This window comes from Vulpes lagopus, chromosome 5 (genome assembly GCF_018345385.1).
Source record: "Vulpes lagopus strain Blue_001 chromosome 5, ASM1834538v1, whole genome shotgun sequence".
In the NCBI taxonomy this organism is placed as follows: Eukaryota; Metazoa; Chordata; class Mammalia; order Carnivora; family Canidae; genus Vulpes; species Vulpes lagopus.
In genome coordinates this window covers 114,142,644-114,157,179 of record NC_054828.1, presented here as the reverse complement: position 1 = coordinate 114,157,179, position 14,536 = coordinate 114,142,644, and the positions used below count along the sequence as shown (strand labels likewise).

The 14,536-nt window shown below is 53.2% G+C and overlaps 1 protein-coding gene across 1 annotated transcript in view; it reads right to left on the bottom strand.

The window, feature by feature from the left end:
- The window catches only part of DNMT3A (DNA methyltransferase 3 alpha), an 80,240-nt gene extending 65,916 nt beyond the window's left edge, over positions 1 to 14,324 (bottom strand). The window contains 2 exon segments of the mRNA XM_041754299.1: positions 10,368 to 10,602; positions 11,147 to 14,324. Of these exon segments, the coding sequence (XP_041610233.1) occupies positions 10,368 to 10,430 (63 nt within the window). The 5' untranslated portion in view covers positions 10,431 to 10,602; positions 11,147 to 14,324.
- Between the last annotated feature and the right edge of the window lie 212 nt (positions 14,325 to 14,536).

Here is a 14,536-nt window from a genome sequence, read left to right as displayed (position 1 = left end):
GGCACTTGACATTTCAGGACTGGCAAGCCCTGGCTTTCATCAGCACGTGGAGACAGCCTTTTGGGGCTGGGTGTGGTGGTGCCCTGATAGGCAACTCCCATGCTACCTGGACACTGCTGTAATTTGGCACATTTAGGACCGGTGCTATGCCTGATGCACAGGAGATGCTCAACACATCCTACCCCGCTGTATTCAGTTCAATGCAATACACCCCGGGAGGAAGGAATGCCTGGACACCATGTCACCTAACTAGGTCTCGACATGTTGATAGTGTGGACATCACCACACTATCAGGGTAGGCTGCCGTGTGTTGAGCCTGCACCCTGTGCCAGGGGCAAGGGCAAGGTGCAACACGGCCCCCGTTCAACAGTCAGGTGTCAGGCACAACCCAAAGAGCCTGGGCTGGGACTCAAACCTAGGTCTGTGCAACTCCTGGCCCGTGCCCATTCCATCAGGCCCTAAAGTACAGATTTGTGAAAAGCATGTTATTTGGGGCCAACCCATCACTCTTCCATGATGTGGCGATGTCACAGGGCAAAGAGAAGGGCGGCGGGACCTCCTGCTCTGGGCCCGCCTGAGTTCACACAAAGTTAGGGGGATAACACAGAGGAGGGTGAGAAGATGGCTCAGGGCCATGCTCCTCAAGGAGGCGTATCAAGCCATCCATTCCCTCATCTGCCACAGGGGCAGATCTGGTTTCATTCAATATCTTTGCTGAGGGACTGAGCAAAGGAATGTAAAACATGCTTATCAAATCTGTAAGCAGCACTGAATAGGCGGTGTCACTAATACTCTGAAAGGAAAGAATCTGATCCAGGGTGACTTGGAGCAGCTGGAAAACAGCAACAAATTTAGTAGGAACAGACATGAGCCCAGGTTGGTTTCCTCATCCATCAGCTAAGGGGACTGCATTAGTCAATCCCTACGGTGGGGAAGTGGCAGGAGAGGGGCAGACATTCTAGTTGGGTGGGATTTGGAGAGGGTGGGGTGGGGGGGTGGTAGCGGTGAGCTGGACTTTCTGGCCTGCTCTTGATCACTAATAATTTCAGGCTATTTACCCTGTATTGCTTTCCTCACCTATAAAACGAGGTGGACGGTATCTCCTTTACAGAGATGCTGTGACAATTCAACAAGGTAATATATCAAAAGCTGACACAGGATAGCCCCTCAAGTACACGCTAACTTCTGCTCTACACATCCTGACCAGAAGGATTCACAAAAGTGCATCCCTCCCCCTTCCCCGGCCCTCCCTCCCCATCCCCAGGCAAATCCCAGCATCCTGCATTTGCAGCCATCACTCACTGCTACAGACAAACCCCAGCATCTGGCTGGTCCTGCTGCAGTGAGATACTCAGGAACATGGGGCTCTCTGATCTTTCCAAAATGCAAAGCTGATTATGTCACTCTGCAGAGCTTAAGCCCTTGCTGAGGGGGCTTCCAGGGGCCTGCAGGATCAAGCCAAGCTCCTTAGCCAGTGTGAAGGAAGGCCCCCAGGATCTGGCAGGCCGCCCCGGTCTCCTCTCCCCACGGCCTTCCTCCTACCCATCGCCAACGGACTGCACCAGGTGCAAAAGTGGACTTCTTCCCTCTCCAGTGCCTTGGCATTCCTTCTGCCCCAACCACCTCCCCCTCAGGTTGACCAGCAAACCCTTACTTCTCCACCTCATTTCCCAGATTTCCTTCCCCGGGGCTTCCTCCTCTGATCCTCTGACTAAGTCCATAGGTCCTTTCTCTCCCATAGTACCCACTACCCAACACTGCAATTGTCAGCTCTTGTCCTAGACAGGCCACAAGCTCCTCGGAGGAAGGGACTGTGTCTTACCTCAGCATCCCCAGGGCCTAGACCGATGCATCTAGCATAAGGCAGGCACTCAGAAACACTTGATGAGTGACTGTCACATAGTAGGTACTCAGTAAGAGAGTCCCCTCCCACACACACACACATACACACAGAGAGGTGGGCATGCAAATCCACAAACCAGCATAAATATAACTGTGTATGAGGCTCCAGTACCACTCTGATCTTTATGATTTCAAATCAAGAAACAAGATGACTAAAATGTACTTTCTAGGCTTAAACACAATCATGTCACTTTACATTTATGTAACTCTTTACAGCTTTCAAAGCACCTTCACATTTGGTGGCCTGTTAGATTAGGTAGTTACCATCAGCCTCTCTAAACTTCTGAGGCTATGATTTGACCTAGATTTTAACACAGCTCGCTGGATGGATTATTTTAAGCCACATACAACTTCTCATTCTGATGAGCTGGGCTGTGACGATAATAATCTCTCCGCAGTTGTACAGTACATGGTAATTAACAAAGCATTTTCACATACATTGTTTCATTTTATTCTTCTGCTTTACAGAAAGCAGAGCCGTGTTATTTTTTTCCATGACACAGGCGGGAAATCTGAAGCTCAGAGGGGTTATCTAACTTGCAGAGATCAGAGAGCCAGGAAAAAAGGCTTTAGAACCAACATTTAAATCTTTTGATTCCCAGCTCATGGGTCTATCTGCTGCAACACCGCACTACACCCTACTACACTATGTGCTACTGACGTGTGTGTCACCGTGTGCGTCACCAGGAAACCAATGAACATGCAGGCAAGCCAAGGTAAAGGCACACACTGGCGCTCGCATATACACATCCACACAGCTGTCTCAGGAGTTCATGCCTGGACATAGGACCCCTCCCCTTAAGAGATCTATGTCCCACCCGGAAACAGCCAGCCAGATGTACGTGCTCCCTTCAGAACATACACCGGATGCTACTGACCCAGCATCCGTTGAGCAGATGTCTCAAGTTGGTGTTTGAGTTGAGGGGATGAACTCGCCGGATCCAGCCAGTCGCTTGCCCAGACCCTTTGGGACAAGAAGCACGTACAGCCTTGGCCAGCTGGCTGGCTGGCCTCCAGGGGCTCTGTCTGTGATCGTGGAATTCAGTGAAACCAATTGGCCTCCCTGTCAGGCCCAGCCCCATTCTGGGCTGCCTGAGGCCCAAGTCTGCAGATTGACAGCCACGGACTCTGCACACCACACTGCGCATATGCGCTCACAAGTGCCCCACACCCGGGCTGGGCCTACGCACAGGTGGGCAGCAGGATGTTCTGTTGGAGAATGTGCAGGGAGGGCAAGGCGGCAGTGTGAGTGGCTATCAGCCCTCTGTCTCAATTATTCAACAACATTCAACAAGTATTCATCAAATGCTTAGTCCACTTCATACTATACATATCGATGAAAGCCTCCATCCCTCCCAAAGGGCCATGCTCCTGGAGGGCAGTGACCATGTTCTGTTTGCCCCTCCAAGCCCCCACAGCTCCCAGGAACCTGCACACAGCAGGTGCTCCATAAGTACCAAACGGTTGAAAATGGTGGTACTTGTGGGTTTTCTCAGGCCCTCCTGCCAGGGCTGCAGCCCTCCCAAACAACCTATGCGCCATGCTGGGTCCTCACTGCCTTCCAGAATGGAGACTCCACTAAGCACACACCCAACACACTGCAGCCCAGCCATGATGACCTCAAGGCCAACACGAGACCAGGCCAATGGGTGTGCTCAAAAACATTTATACATTACCTATCGGGTACTGGATACAGAGATAAGCAAATAGAACACTCAGTTTAGAGAGAGACAACACATAATCAAAGAAGTACCTGAGTAGAGTGTCCCCCTCGTGGACCCAAGGCCGCCCTCGCTGGCCCTACACAGCCCATCATTTCATCCCCACCCCACCGCAGAACCCCTTTCTGGAGGCACTACAACACTACATAGGGCATGATTTTTATTGATTTATAGAAGGAAAGAATCCAGACGAAACTGCTTCATAGCCATGTGACCTTTGCGAACTTTCTTAACCTCCCTAGACCTCAATTCCTCACCTCTAAAATGGGGATAATGAGAGGAAATGCCTCTAGGGCAATCAAGAGGATGAAGCGAGCTAATTGCCAAGCCAAGGAAACTCCTTTGCACAGTATGCCCTTCCATACTGTGCAAACGGTGTGTGGGACGATTACAAGTAATATCCCTAATTGCCCTGTGGCTCTCCGCAGGGCATGGCCAGGCCCAGGTGCCAGAAAGGAAGGGCATCATCCCCTTTTCCCCCTCATCCTGGGACACCCACTGCCATCTGCCCATTTCCACTCTGGGCGGGTAAATACATAGATTGCTAGGTAGGTAGATAGCCAGCTGGCTAGTTTTCCAAAATAAGTCACAAGACTAACTTAGTATGTGCCAGGCCCCTGTGTTAAACACATACCATGGGGGCGCCTGGATGGCTCAGTGGTTGAGCGTCTGCCTTTGGCTCAGGCCATGATCCCGGGGTCCTGGGAACGAGTCCTGTATCAGGCTCCCCACAGGGAGCCTTTTTCTCCCTCTGCCTATGTCTCTGCCTCTCTCTCTGTGTCTCTCATGGATAAATAAATAAATAAAATCTTAAAAAAAAAAAAAAAATCACCACTACCACACACACACACACACACACACACACCATATAAACCAGCTCACATAAACCTCTCATTTCCCTGCTTAGAGACCACATAGCCATGCAACAGAGTCCAGATTTCGAACACAGGTCTGTCTCCAGAACCCAAGTGACACCTACTCACAACTGCAAGTTACCCAAACTTGATGTGCATACGCATACCTCCTTTTACCGCACCACACAGATAGTGCATGTTTTATGAATTGAAGGTTTGTGGCATCCTGTATCCAGCAAGTCTATTGCTGGGTATTTTGCTCACTTCATGCCTCTGTGCCACATTCTGGTAATTCTTGCAATATTCCAAATTTTTTCCTTAACATTATGTGTTATGGTGATCAGTGATTTACAACTTGCTGAAAGATCAATTAGCACTTTTTAGCAATATTTTAAAATTAAGGTATGTAAGTTTTTCAGACATGTTGTTGTACGCTTGACAGACTCCAGTAGAGTACTAACATAACTTTTATGCATCGGGAAGCCAAAAAATGCATTTGACTTGCTTTATTGCAATATTCACTTTCCAGTGGTAACCTGAAACTGAATCTACAATATCTCTGAGGTATGCCTGTCATATATCTAACTTGGAAAATTTTACAGAACCTGAAGTAAAACACAGGTTCCAGTCAGCTCAGGGGTGGGCACTGTTTGCATCACACACCTGCTCTACAGGACCAAGCATCTAATCGACTCCACTGAGTTAAAAATGGATGCATCCAGGGTGCCTGGGTGGTTCAGTTGTTAAGCATCTGTGTTTGGCTCGGGTCATCTCAGGGTCCTGGGATTGAGCTCCATAGGAAGCCTGCTTCTCTCTCTCCCTCTGCCTGTCACTCCCCCTGCTTGTGCTCTCTGTCAAATAAATAAATAAAATAATCTTTAAAAATAAATGGATGCATCCTTATTATTAGCTGTGTTCCTGAAAAGGGAAGGGTAAAGCTGCCTTTTCTGTAACTGGATGTGCTAAGAGGAATGCTATTTAAACAACCCCTGTAGTGACTATTATAAAGCAAAGAGCTGGCCGTAAGTGATGGTGTGTGGACATCTGAGTGTAATAAAGGCAGAGCCTGCCTGGAGTGTGCAATAGGCCTGTGCAACAGCAAGAACAGTGGAGTAGTGGAGCTGGGAAAAGCCCACCCCAGGTGCCCTGTAGCTTGGGTATCAGACTGCAAGAAGTGGTCAGTGCCCAAGGGAAGTCGGCACTTGCCAGGCCTCTGGGTTGGACTTAGGTGAGGGAAAAGCCCCGGCCACCGCACTGGCCACACATGCATACACACTCACACACGCACACAGGTATGCTTGCTGTGCTTCCCTAGCACAAATATGCATCCCCTGCTGTTGCTCCTACTAGCCAGCTGTCCAGGAGGGACCTCCCTCCTCTGGATAGTAGGCAAGACTGCTATGTTCCCATCCCATTCTTTTACTAGGGAATATTCATTCAGTTCATCCAACAGACTTGTGAAGCCCTACTATGTGCTGGGTACCTGGAAAGAAAGAGAGGAAGAGAAGAAGAGAGAAACAATGCGTGCAAGAGGGAGAGGAACAGTAAGAAGCAGTATGGCCACAGCTCTGTCTTTGTTGAACAGTGTGTATGTGGGGTGTATGTGTATGCGCTTGTACACAGCCACCCACAGTCGTGCACACTAGCCTTGTCTGCAGATTCTTACTGGAGATGAAGTGCCCCCAGCCTCCACTCCAGGGTAAGAGCGCTGCTACCCCAAGTAAAAGCATGCTCTGACCATCCCGACTTCCAGTCCAGATAGATAAACGTACTGGAACCTACAGGAGAAGCAAGATGGGTGGGACTGTGGAGTGTAACGACCTCCACCAGGAGGCAGCCTGATGAGCACCAGCCAACAGCGGAGCCTGCCGGACTTCCACGCCACCACCTAGCTACCCACTAGCTGTGTGACCTTTGGCAAGTGACCTCATGTCTCTAAGCATCCATTTAGTCATCAATAAGAGTGGTGAAAATAATATAGCCTACCTTATGAAGCAACCGTAAGAATTAAATAAGATCACGTGAGCACAGAGCTTAAAGTAGTGCCTGGCAGATAGTCAACACTCAATGCATCTTGGCTGTTGTGTTCCTGAGGCCAGAGGAAAGAGAAAGAGGGGAGCACCACGATTGGGGGCCCAGCCTGGGGCTTGGACTCTTGGCCAGGCGCTGATTCGTATTTGGGGATCTGAGGGGGCCCTTCTAGCCCAAGGTTGGAATGTTCTTGGTCCCCTCTCCTGTTCCCTCTATCCCTCCCCTCCCCTCCACGTAGGGCCTGACACCCCACCCTGGCTCTTGGCTTCCTTGCTGAGCCTCCCTGCTGTTCACCACCCCCTACCCTATCCCCCCATAAGGCCAACTCCCCCTCCTCCAATTTGGCCACATTTACCCAGCTGACCCAGCCTGGCAAGAGCCCCAGGGCTCAGCCCCTAGAAGCTGCACTGCCTCAGCCTCCCCAGTAGCTCCCTCCCCATCCAACATGCAGATGGCAGGGTAAGGGGGAGGCCAGCAGGGAGAACGGCAGGGAGAACGGCTGCTGGGCACACCTCTCTATGCACTCCCAGCTGTAAGTGAACTCCTTGGCTACCACCCATGGCTCTGTACCCAGCCCGCTTGATCCAGGCCCCAGGCTGTTCTCCTGTGGAAGGGATCTCACCACTCTCATTTTCCTTCCTACCCTAGCCACAATGTACTTCCTGAGCACCTACTCTGTGCTAGTCAGGCCCTGCCCTCCAGGGGCCACAGTGGGGATGGGTGTTATCCATACCAGAAGGCCCCAGAGGGCTGGTTAGAATTCTGGTTAGAATTCGGATTGCTGTCCCCTCCCCCTCCACCAGAAGTTCTGGTTTGTATTTTCTAACCTTTCCTGGTGCCACTGGTGCTGCTGCTTCAGGGGTTACATTTTGAGAACCCCGGGTCCACTACAAACTGTAATTCAAGGCAGACGGAAGGAAGCAAGGGCTTTGATCCGAGAAAAGCAGTAAAAATTAGGGAAAGGGCACACCGGGCAGAGGAAAGAGCATAAACAAAGGCCTGGCGGCTCCAGGAAGTACCAGAGTGGAAGGTGCGCGGAGGCGTGGCCGGGAAGGAGGCTGGAAGGGCACGTGGGGCCTCGTGCAGCAGGGCCAGTGGGTGGCCACACCTCTTCCCTCTGGCTCCCCGACCAGTTCCTTAGTGCCAGGTGCCCCCGGCAGCTCCGCCAGGCTCCCTGGGCTGCAGCCCAAGCCCATCTTCCCGTTCTGCAGTGACACGGCACCTCTGCCCCAGGCCTGGCTTTCTCAGGCTGCCGTGGGCGGCTGTCAGCGTCTCTACCCGCCCTCCCCGGGCGGCTCCCTATTGCTGTGGGAGCCAGCCCGGAGGTGCCGGGGAGGTGTGCCAGGTGAGCCAGCATGCACGCTGTGGTGTGGGCGGCCGAGGAGGAGCGCCCGCCAAGCCCCAGCCCCGCGTCCATCAGCCCGGTCTACCAGCACCTACCAGCACCTACCAGCACCGGGACCTGGGGCTGGGTGCGTGTTTGTTGCCACATGAGCCAGAACAGTTACTATGGGTAGATAATAATAGCAATCGTAATCCCTCCTAATTGGACCAGACTTTGCTGTTTGCAGGGCATTTCCATGCCCATGACCTCATCTGACTTCCACAACCACCCTGTAAAACAGGCACAGCTAGAGTTACTATCCCCACTTTACAGCTGAGCAAACGCAAGCCCCAGATGGCCTGAAGTCACATCTCCAGGAAGTGGCACACTCAGGCCTGGGACCTGGGGCTTCTGACTGTCCAGTGCTCTTTCTCTAGCTTGAACTGTCATATCAGAAAGCCTGCTCCGCTGCTCTCCATGCGAGGGAGCCAGGGCCTCTGCTATCTAGGGCAGCACGGTCCAGTAACAGGAGGAGCCTGGCCTGGCTATTCCCACCTTCCCCACCTGTGGGGGGCAGCTGACACCAGCCACAAGTATATGGACACAGAGCTCTGTCAGCACCGGTCAGGGCCTCAGACCAGGCAGGGAAGTCAGGGTCACCTAATCCAACAGGAGAGCAAAACAGATCTGTTGGGAAGGAAGGGAATTATCCATAGCTTCCACTGGAGAGCACAGGGGGTCAGCCGCAGGTGGCCCTGACTCTGGCAGCAGAATGTGGGTCTACTGCTGCCTGAGACAGGAGTAGCTCAGAAGGCCTGTGGGATAACCTGGACTATCTGTTCCTTTTCTGTGGGGTCAGAAAGAAGGAGACCTGTAGCCCCAAGAAGCCTGGCTCCACAGGCCATAGCAAGTACTTTCTCCCCTGCTTGCTGGGTATACATCCCCCACTAGGGCATTCTTTTTTTTTTTTTTTTTAAGACTTTATGTATTTATTCATGAGAGACACAGAGAGAGAGGCAGAGACACAGGCAGAGGGATAAGCAGGCTCCATGCAGGGAGCCCAACGTGGGACTTGATCCTGGGACTCCAGGATCACACCCTGGGCCAAAGGCAGGCGCTGAACTGCTGAGCCACCCAGGCGTCCCCTACTAGGGCATTCTGCATGATTCTAGGCCGGGAAGGCAGGTGACTGAGCTTACTGCGCACACCTTTGTGTGTCCACATAACGACCGACACAAGTGGGGCAGTGGGGAAGGTTCTGATCCATCGGACTCTCATCTGGACCCCCCACTGAGTAGCTGGGCTCAGCTTCCTCATCTGTAAACTAGGGCCATCTGTCCTTGCCCCACTTATTTCAAGGGTTGTTCCCAAGTACCACATGGATGGAAACCACTCAGAAAACAGAAACAGGCTCTAAGGACAAGGGAGCCCAGGACGGAGCTGGGCACGCATAGGGCAGAATGAACAGGGAGCAGGTCTCAGAGCTGTCCCTGAGAGTGGGCAAGCAGAACTCACACTCCTCAGAGTGCCCATACCCGGTGCCAGGAGTCCATTCTGGTTCCAGAAGGACAAACTATACTCCTGACCAAGCATTACCCTCCCACACGCCTGCTCAGGAAGAGGGGACCATGGGGGCTAGGGCACAACAAACAAGACACCCCAGAAAGGCCCGTGGCTGGCACAGCTTCCCAAGAAAGGTGGTGGAGGTAGGGGTGGGGGGTGGTTACCATTTCACTCACAGAGAGAGAAAATAGAGTCCAAGTGCTGAGGGTTTGGGGTGGCTTTGCCCATAGATGAACACAGCTTGGTGAGGTCCCAAGGCAGCCTATTGGGACTGAGCAGGGATCCCTATGGGTCTGCTGGGATCTCCTCTGATTTAGGCCCATCCTGGAGTTCAGCGGAGGGTGATGAGGTCACCCCTCAGCCACCCCTCAGGGGATTCTGAAAACAAGGACGTCATTGGCTCCATGATCAGAAGTGACACTTAGAGCCCGGGGGTGGGGGTGAGGGACAGGAAATCACCATCTCCAGGATGACTGGTGTCACCGTGTGCCTGGCGCTCTGAGAGGGGGAGCCCTCATGCGGCCTCATATCTATGGAGCCACCTTGAACTCATCTTTGGCCTCGCAGAAGCTACTGAATACCCCGGGGAAGCAGAGGCAGCTAAGACAGGTAAAGCGACCCACCTGAGGACACGGAGCCAGTAGAGGCCAATCCAGAAAGGAATCTGGGCCACCCCCCAACACTGTGCAGACCCTGGGCTTGAACCTCTGCTCATACACCAGGGGAGGTAAAAGTCTGGGTCCTGGAGCCTGACTCCGTGCTTCAAATTCCCGCCGTACCACCAGGACTGAACCTCTACCGGCCTTGGCCCAAACAGGGCCTTAAGCCCTCCCCACCGACCCCGACTGGAAGCCTGAGCTGCACGGTCCAGCGCTCAGCAACCAGAGGTGTCATTACTTGAGGACGGGCCGTCCCCCTCCTCCCTGCTCCCCCGCTGGGGCCAAAGGGTCCTGGGCAGAGCCAGCCGCTCACCTTGCGGTCCTCCTCCCGCTCCGGAGCGGAGCTGCTGGTGTCCCCGGGGCCGCTGGAGGGCATCGCGGGCAGCTGGGCGGTGGGAGGCAGGCTGGGGCTGCGCGGGGCTGGGGGGCTGCTGGGCTTTGGGGAAGGAATTATCGTGGTCTTTGTAAGCAAGAGTTAGAACTTAGACATAGATCCCGGTGAGACTCTGACTGCGGCTGCGTGGGGTGTGGGCTTCCAGTGGCTCCACCTGCAGGGGGGAAGACAAGAGGGGTCAGCAGGGCAGGGCACCCCCAACCCAGGCCCCACCTGACTCCACCCCCTGCCTCAGCCCCAGGGCCTCTGCGGCCTGTGAGGCCTGTTCCTTGACCTTGCTCCTCTTCCCAGGCTCCCCAGCAGCTCAGGCCAGCCTAGCACCCCAGAGTGGGGGCAACCGAGGCCGACTCAGCCAGCAGGGTACTGCCTGGCTTCCCTCAGGGCTGCCTCCTGCCTCTGAGGCGGCAACAGTCTCCGCAGGCCTCCGCGTTGCTGTGGCACAGTGGGCGCCACTTCTGGGACTTCCAACTGCCTCCTGCCTCCTCCCTTCTCTTCATTCACTTCTGTTCTCTCCTTTGAAAGCTTCCCGCACCCTCCCTCCCACCCAGCCACCCCCTGGGAAATCCCAGAGGTCCCTAGCCCTGCTACATTTTCCTTCTAATCTGTCCTCCCCTCACGCCCCCACCCCCACACCGCTCCCACCACGTGGAGGAAGTGAGCTGCAGTCACAGGATGTAGTGAAATGAATGTCACCTCACTTTAGGACCAGCGCCTGGGCCCAGAGAAAGCTGAGGCTGAACTCGGCTGCGGCCAGGCTGAAGGCCTAGGTTTGCAGTGCTGTTCGGAGGACGTCCTGGTGGGGAGAGGCCACGGCCAAGGCCACACTGAGGGCCGACCAGAGGCCGCTCTCCCCGCCACCCCACCAATCGGCCCCATTTGTCTCGGGAAACCAGGGGGGGAAGGGGGGGCTTGGGGAGGCCCCTCCGCACCCACACGGCTTAATTTTAGGGGCTTTTCATCCTCCCTGCCTCAGGTGTGGGCCTCAAGCCAGTAAAATAACAAAGCCCCTGCGCAGGCCTCAGCAAGGGGTGGGGGTGTTGCAGATTCAACCCCCTCAGCTCAGAGACACTGAGTTCTCGAGCTCCCCACCCCCCAGGAGGAAACACGGGCCAAGCCCCTGCCTCCAGTGCACCCGCCCGCAGGGAGGGGATTGGCAGGAGAAGGAAAGTGGGAGGCAGCTGGATCTGGGCCCACCCACACCCTTCCCCTTCCAGTTCCCGTTCTGCTTCCCCGGCTTCCCCTCCCTCTTGGGCTTCTTTTCCCATCCCCCTCCAGCCAAGGCTCCCTGGAAAACCAGGCACTGGAGAAAGCACAGGCTTGGGTCTCCCACGGGCGCAGCCCCGTCCCCAGGGACTGGCGCCTAACTGGGAGGTGGGCTCTGGCCCTGGGGTGGAGGAGGCGGAAGCTGGGGCTAGGAGCAGCCTCCCTGGGGCCGGGACTCCTGGCAGTTAAAACTTTGCCTGGGCTAAAGGTGCGCCAAGCCCCACAGGTGAGCCATGGGGAAGCTCCAGGTGCAACACGGACTTCTAAGCTCAGCATCCTCCTGGGTTCCATGCGTGTTTGCTGCCCCAACACACGAGTGCGTAGACAGCAGCAGAGGGTGTCGCTTTATGTGTCAGACGCGGTGCTAAGCACGTGACAGGCCGGCCCTCCTTCCTTTGGGCAGCTACTAGTACTATGACTATCCCTCCTTTACAGTGGAACCTAAGGCTGAGAAAGATTAGGATTGGTCCACATTCCAGAGTCAAAGCGGAGGCTTGAATCCAGATCTCTCTCACTAAAGTTCTGAGGGCAGTTTCTGGGAAGCTTCATCCTCCCACTTACACACCACCCCACAGAAACAACTCTCGAGAGTCCATTAGAGAACAGGTCCAACCCAGAACTCCACGGGGCTTCCCTCCATTATCAGCCAGCGGTTCCCCTTCCAACCCACACACCGTTTGTTAGCACAAACACGTCCAATGACCCCACACACACCATTAAAACCTTCAAAAGGATGTGGGAGCTAAGAGGAGGGGCATAGTCCGGTTGGAAAAAAACATTGGACCTCGAGTCAGCAGACATGGGTTCTAGTCCTGACTCGGGCTTCCGGCCCTCAGCTTCCTCATCCATGAAATGGGCGAGTTGGACTACAGGATCCACAAGGCGACTTCTAGCCCTGCCCCGCCAAGCTGTGGGAGGCGCCTAGGGCAAAGTGGGGGGAAGCAGACAAGGCTGGGCCACCTTCAGGAACCCCAGAGCCCCAGCATGGAGTCCATGAAGACGCAGGCACAAAGCAAATAAGAGGCAGATAACCTTCTGCCAGATGTTTGTCTCAACACTAAGGCCTAGAAATATCCAGCGAGCTTCTGTGAGGGGGGGAAAAAACCAAACAAAACCACTTTCAGGGAACCTCTGATTGCCAGTGAGAAGAGGAAGGAAGTAGGAGGGAAAAGCAGAACATCACAAGGCATTGACCCTGAGGGCAGACACCCCGGAAAGGAAGGGAAATGCTCTTTCCTCCTCCTCTTTCTCCACATATCCCTCTGATATCTGAGCTGCTACCCTTACAGCAAACTCAGCTGACCTGGATCGGTCTGTAGGTTCCTTTGTGTGACTCAAGGGAACAGCTCTGTCAGAAAGTGTTCCTCAGAATCACCCAGCATCCTCCAAAACCCTCCAGCATATGGCCAGGCAGGCCATGCACTGCACAACTCCAGGGGATCCACAATGGTGGCCACAGTCCAGGACTAGACACAGCGCTTCCCACCTGCCCTTAGAAGCCTCCTTTGCTCTCAAGCAGGAGTGACCTGCCCCGAGGCCCACGTTCCCAACACAGCAACATGTGTCCACCATGCTGGTCGTTTGCCAAGCATGGCTCTGCTGCTCCTGGCACTGAAGCATCCTCCTCACCCATGCCAACGGCTATACCACAAAAACCACCACCAAAAAAAAATCCATGCCAAGAACCCTACCACCACGACAGGCAGCTTTTATTTCCTCCCTTATACTCCTAATGGCCACAGTGGCCATTATTTATGGCCACATGTGGCCATTAATAATCTTTATAACAATAACTTTAACAAACGTTTAAGGAATCCCATCATAAAAAAGTTTAGTATCACAACTATCATAGTCACCATTATTACTATTTCAATTACAAAAGTGTTGTGGAAGAAGGGCTGGGATCCTGAATATACACAGACGGTTTCACCACCTTCTAAATCCAACTTCGCTGAAAGCTTTTTTAAAAACATATAGCCACATGAGTGGGCTGAACAAAGAGGAGACACCACCAACGAAATTTTGGGGTCTGGAAAGCAGACTTGTGATGGCCAAATTTCAGACAAAACTGATTTCAAATCAAAGTCAAATCAAGTCAAACTTAATTTATAACAAGAATCCAAGAATCCTTAAAAGAAAAAAAAAAAAAGAATCCTTAAAAGACACTTAAGGCAACAGCAACAGGTACCCCCCAGACCAGGGGTAGAGAGGACCCACGTGTGAAAATAAAGCAGACTGAGTGAAAGAAGTAAAAACCCTAGACCTCCTCCCCCAGGAATCTGAAGGTTTCCTCTCTGGGGAACACAAAACAGAGTGTCTTTGCACAGAGCTGACTAGTGCAGTTGAGAGCAAAGGTAATATAACAAAATTAAGGAGATAAAGGTATTTTAAATCCTGATGTTGAATGCTCCCAGTTCTTCTCCCAGTGGGCTCCCAGAACCCTGGCAGCCAGACCCTTACCTTCTCTAGGGAATCTTACCAGTCTGAGAGGAAAGGCCTATGGATACGGATGTTGCCCCCAGAACCCAAATGGTGTCCAAATGGCTTGCTTAGGTCAACCAGTGTGGATCTGCCAGGAAACAATCCCCACCAACATGCACAGAACTTCCAACCAGCTCCCCAGTCCCCTCTTCTTAATCTTGTACAGGACAACCATGAACCAGTAGACATCTGAGGGAAGTCTCTGACTTGGAAAATAGACACAAGAACAAATAAACCAAACTGAACCAAAATACAACTTGGAAAATACACACTTCAAGCACAGAGAAGATTACACATTCATGAAACAGTAACGTGGTGTTGTTTAAAAAGCACATCCAGAGAAC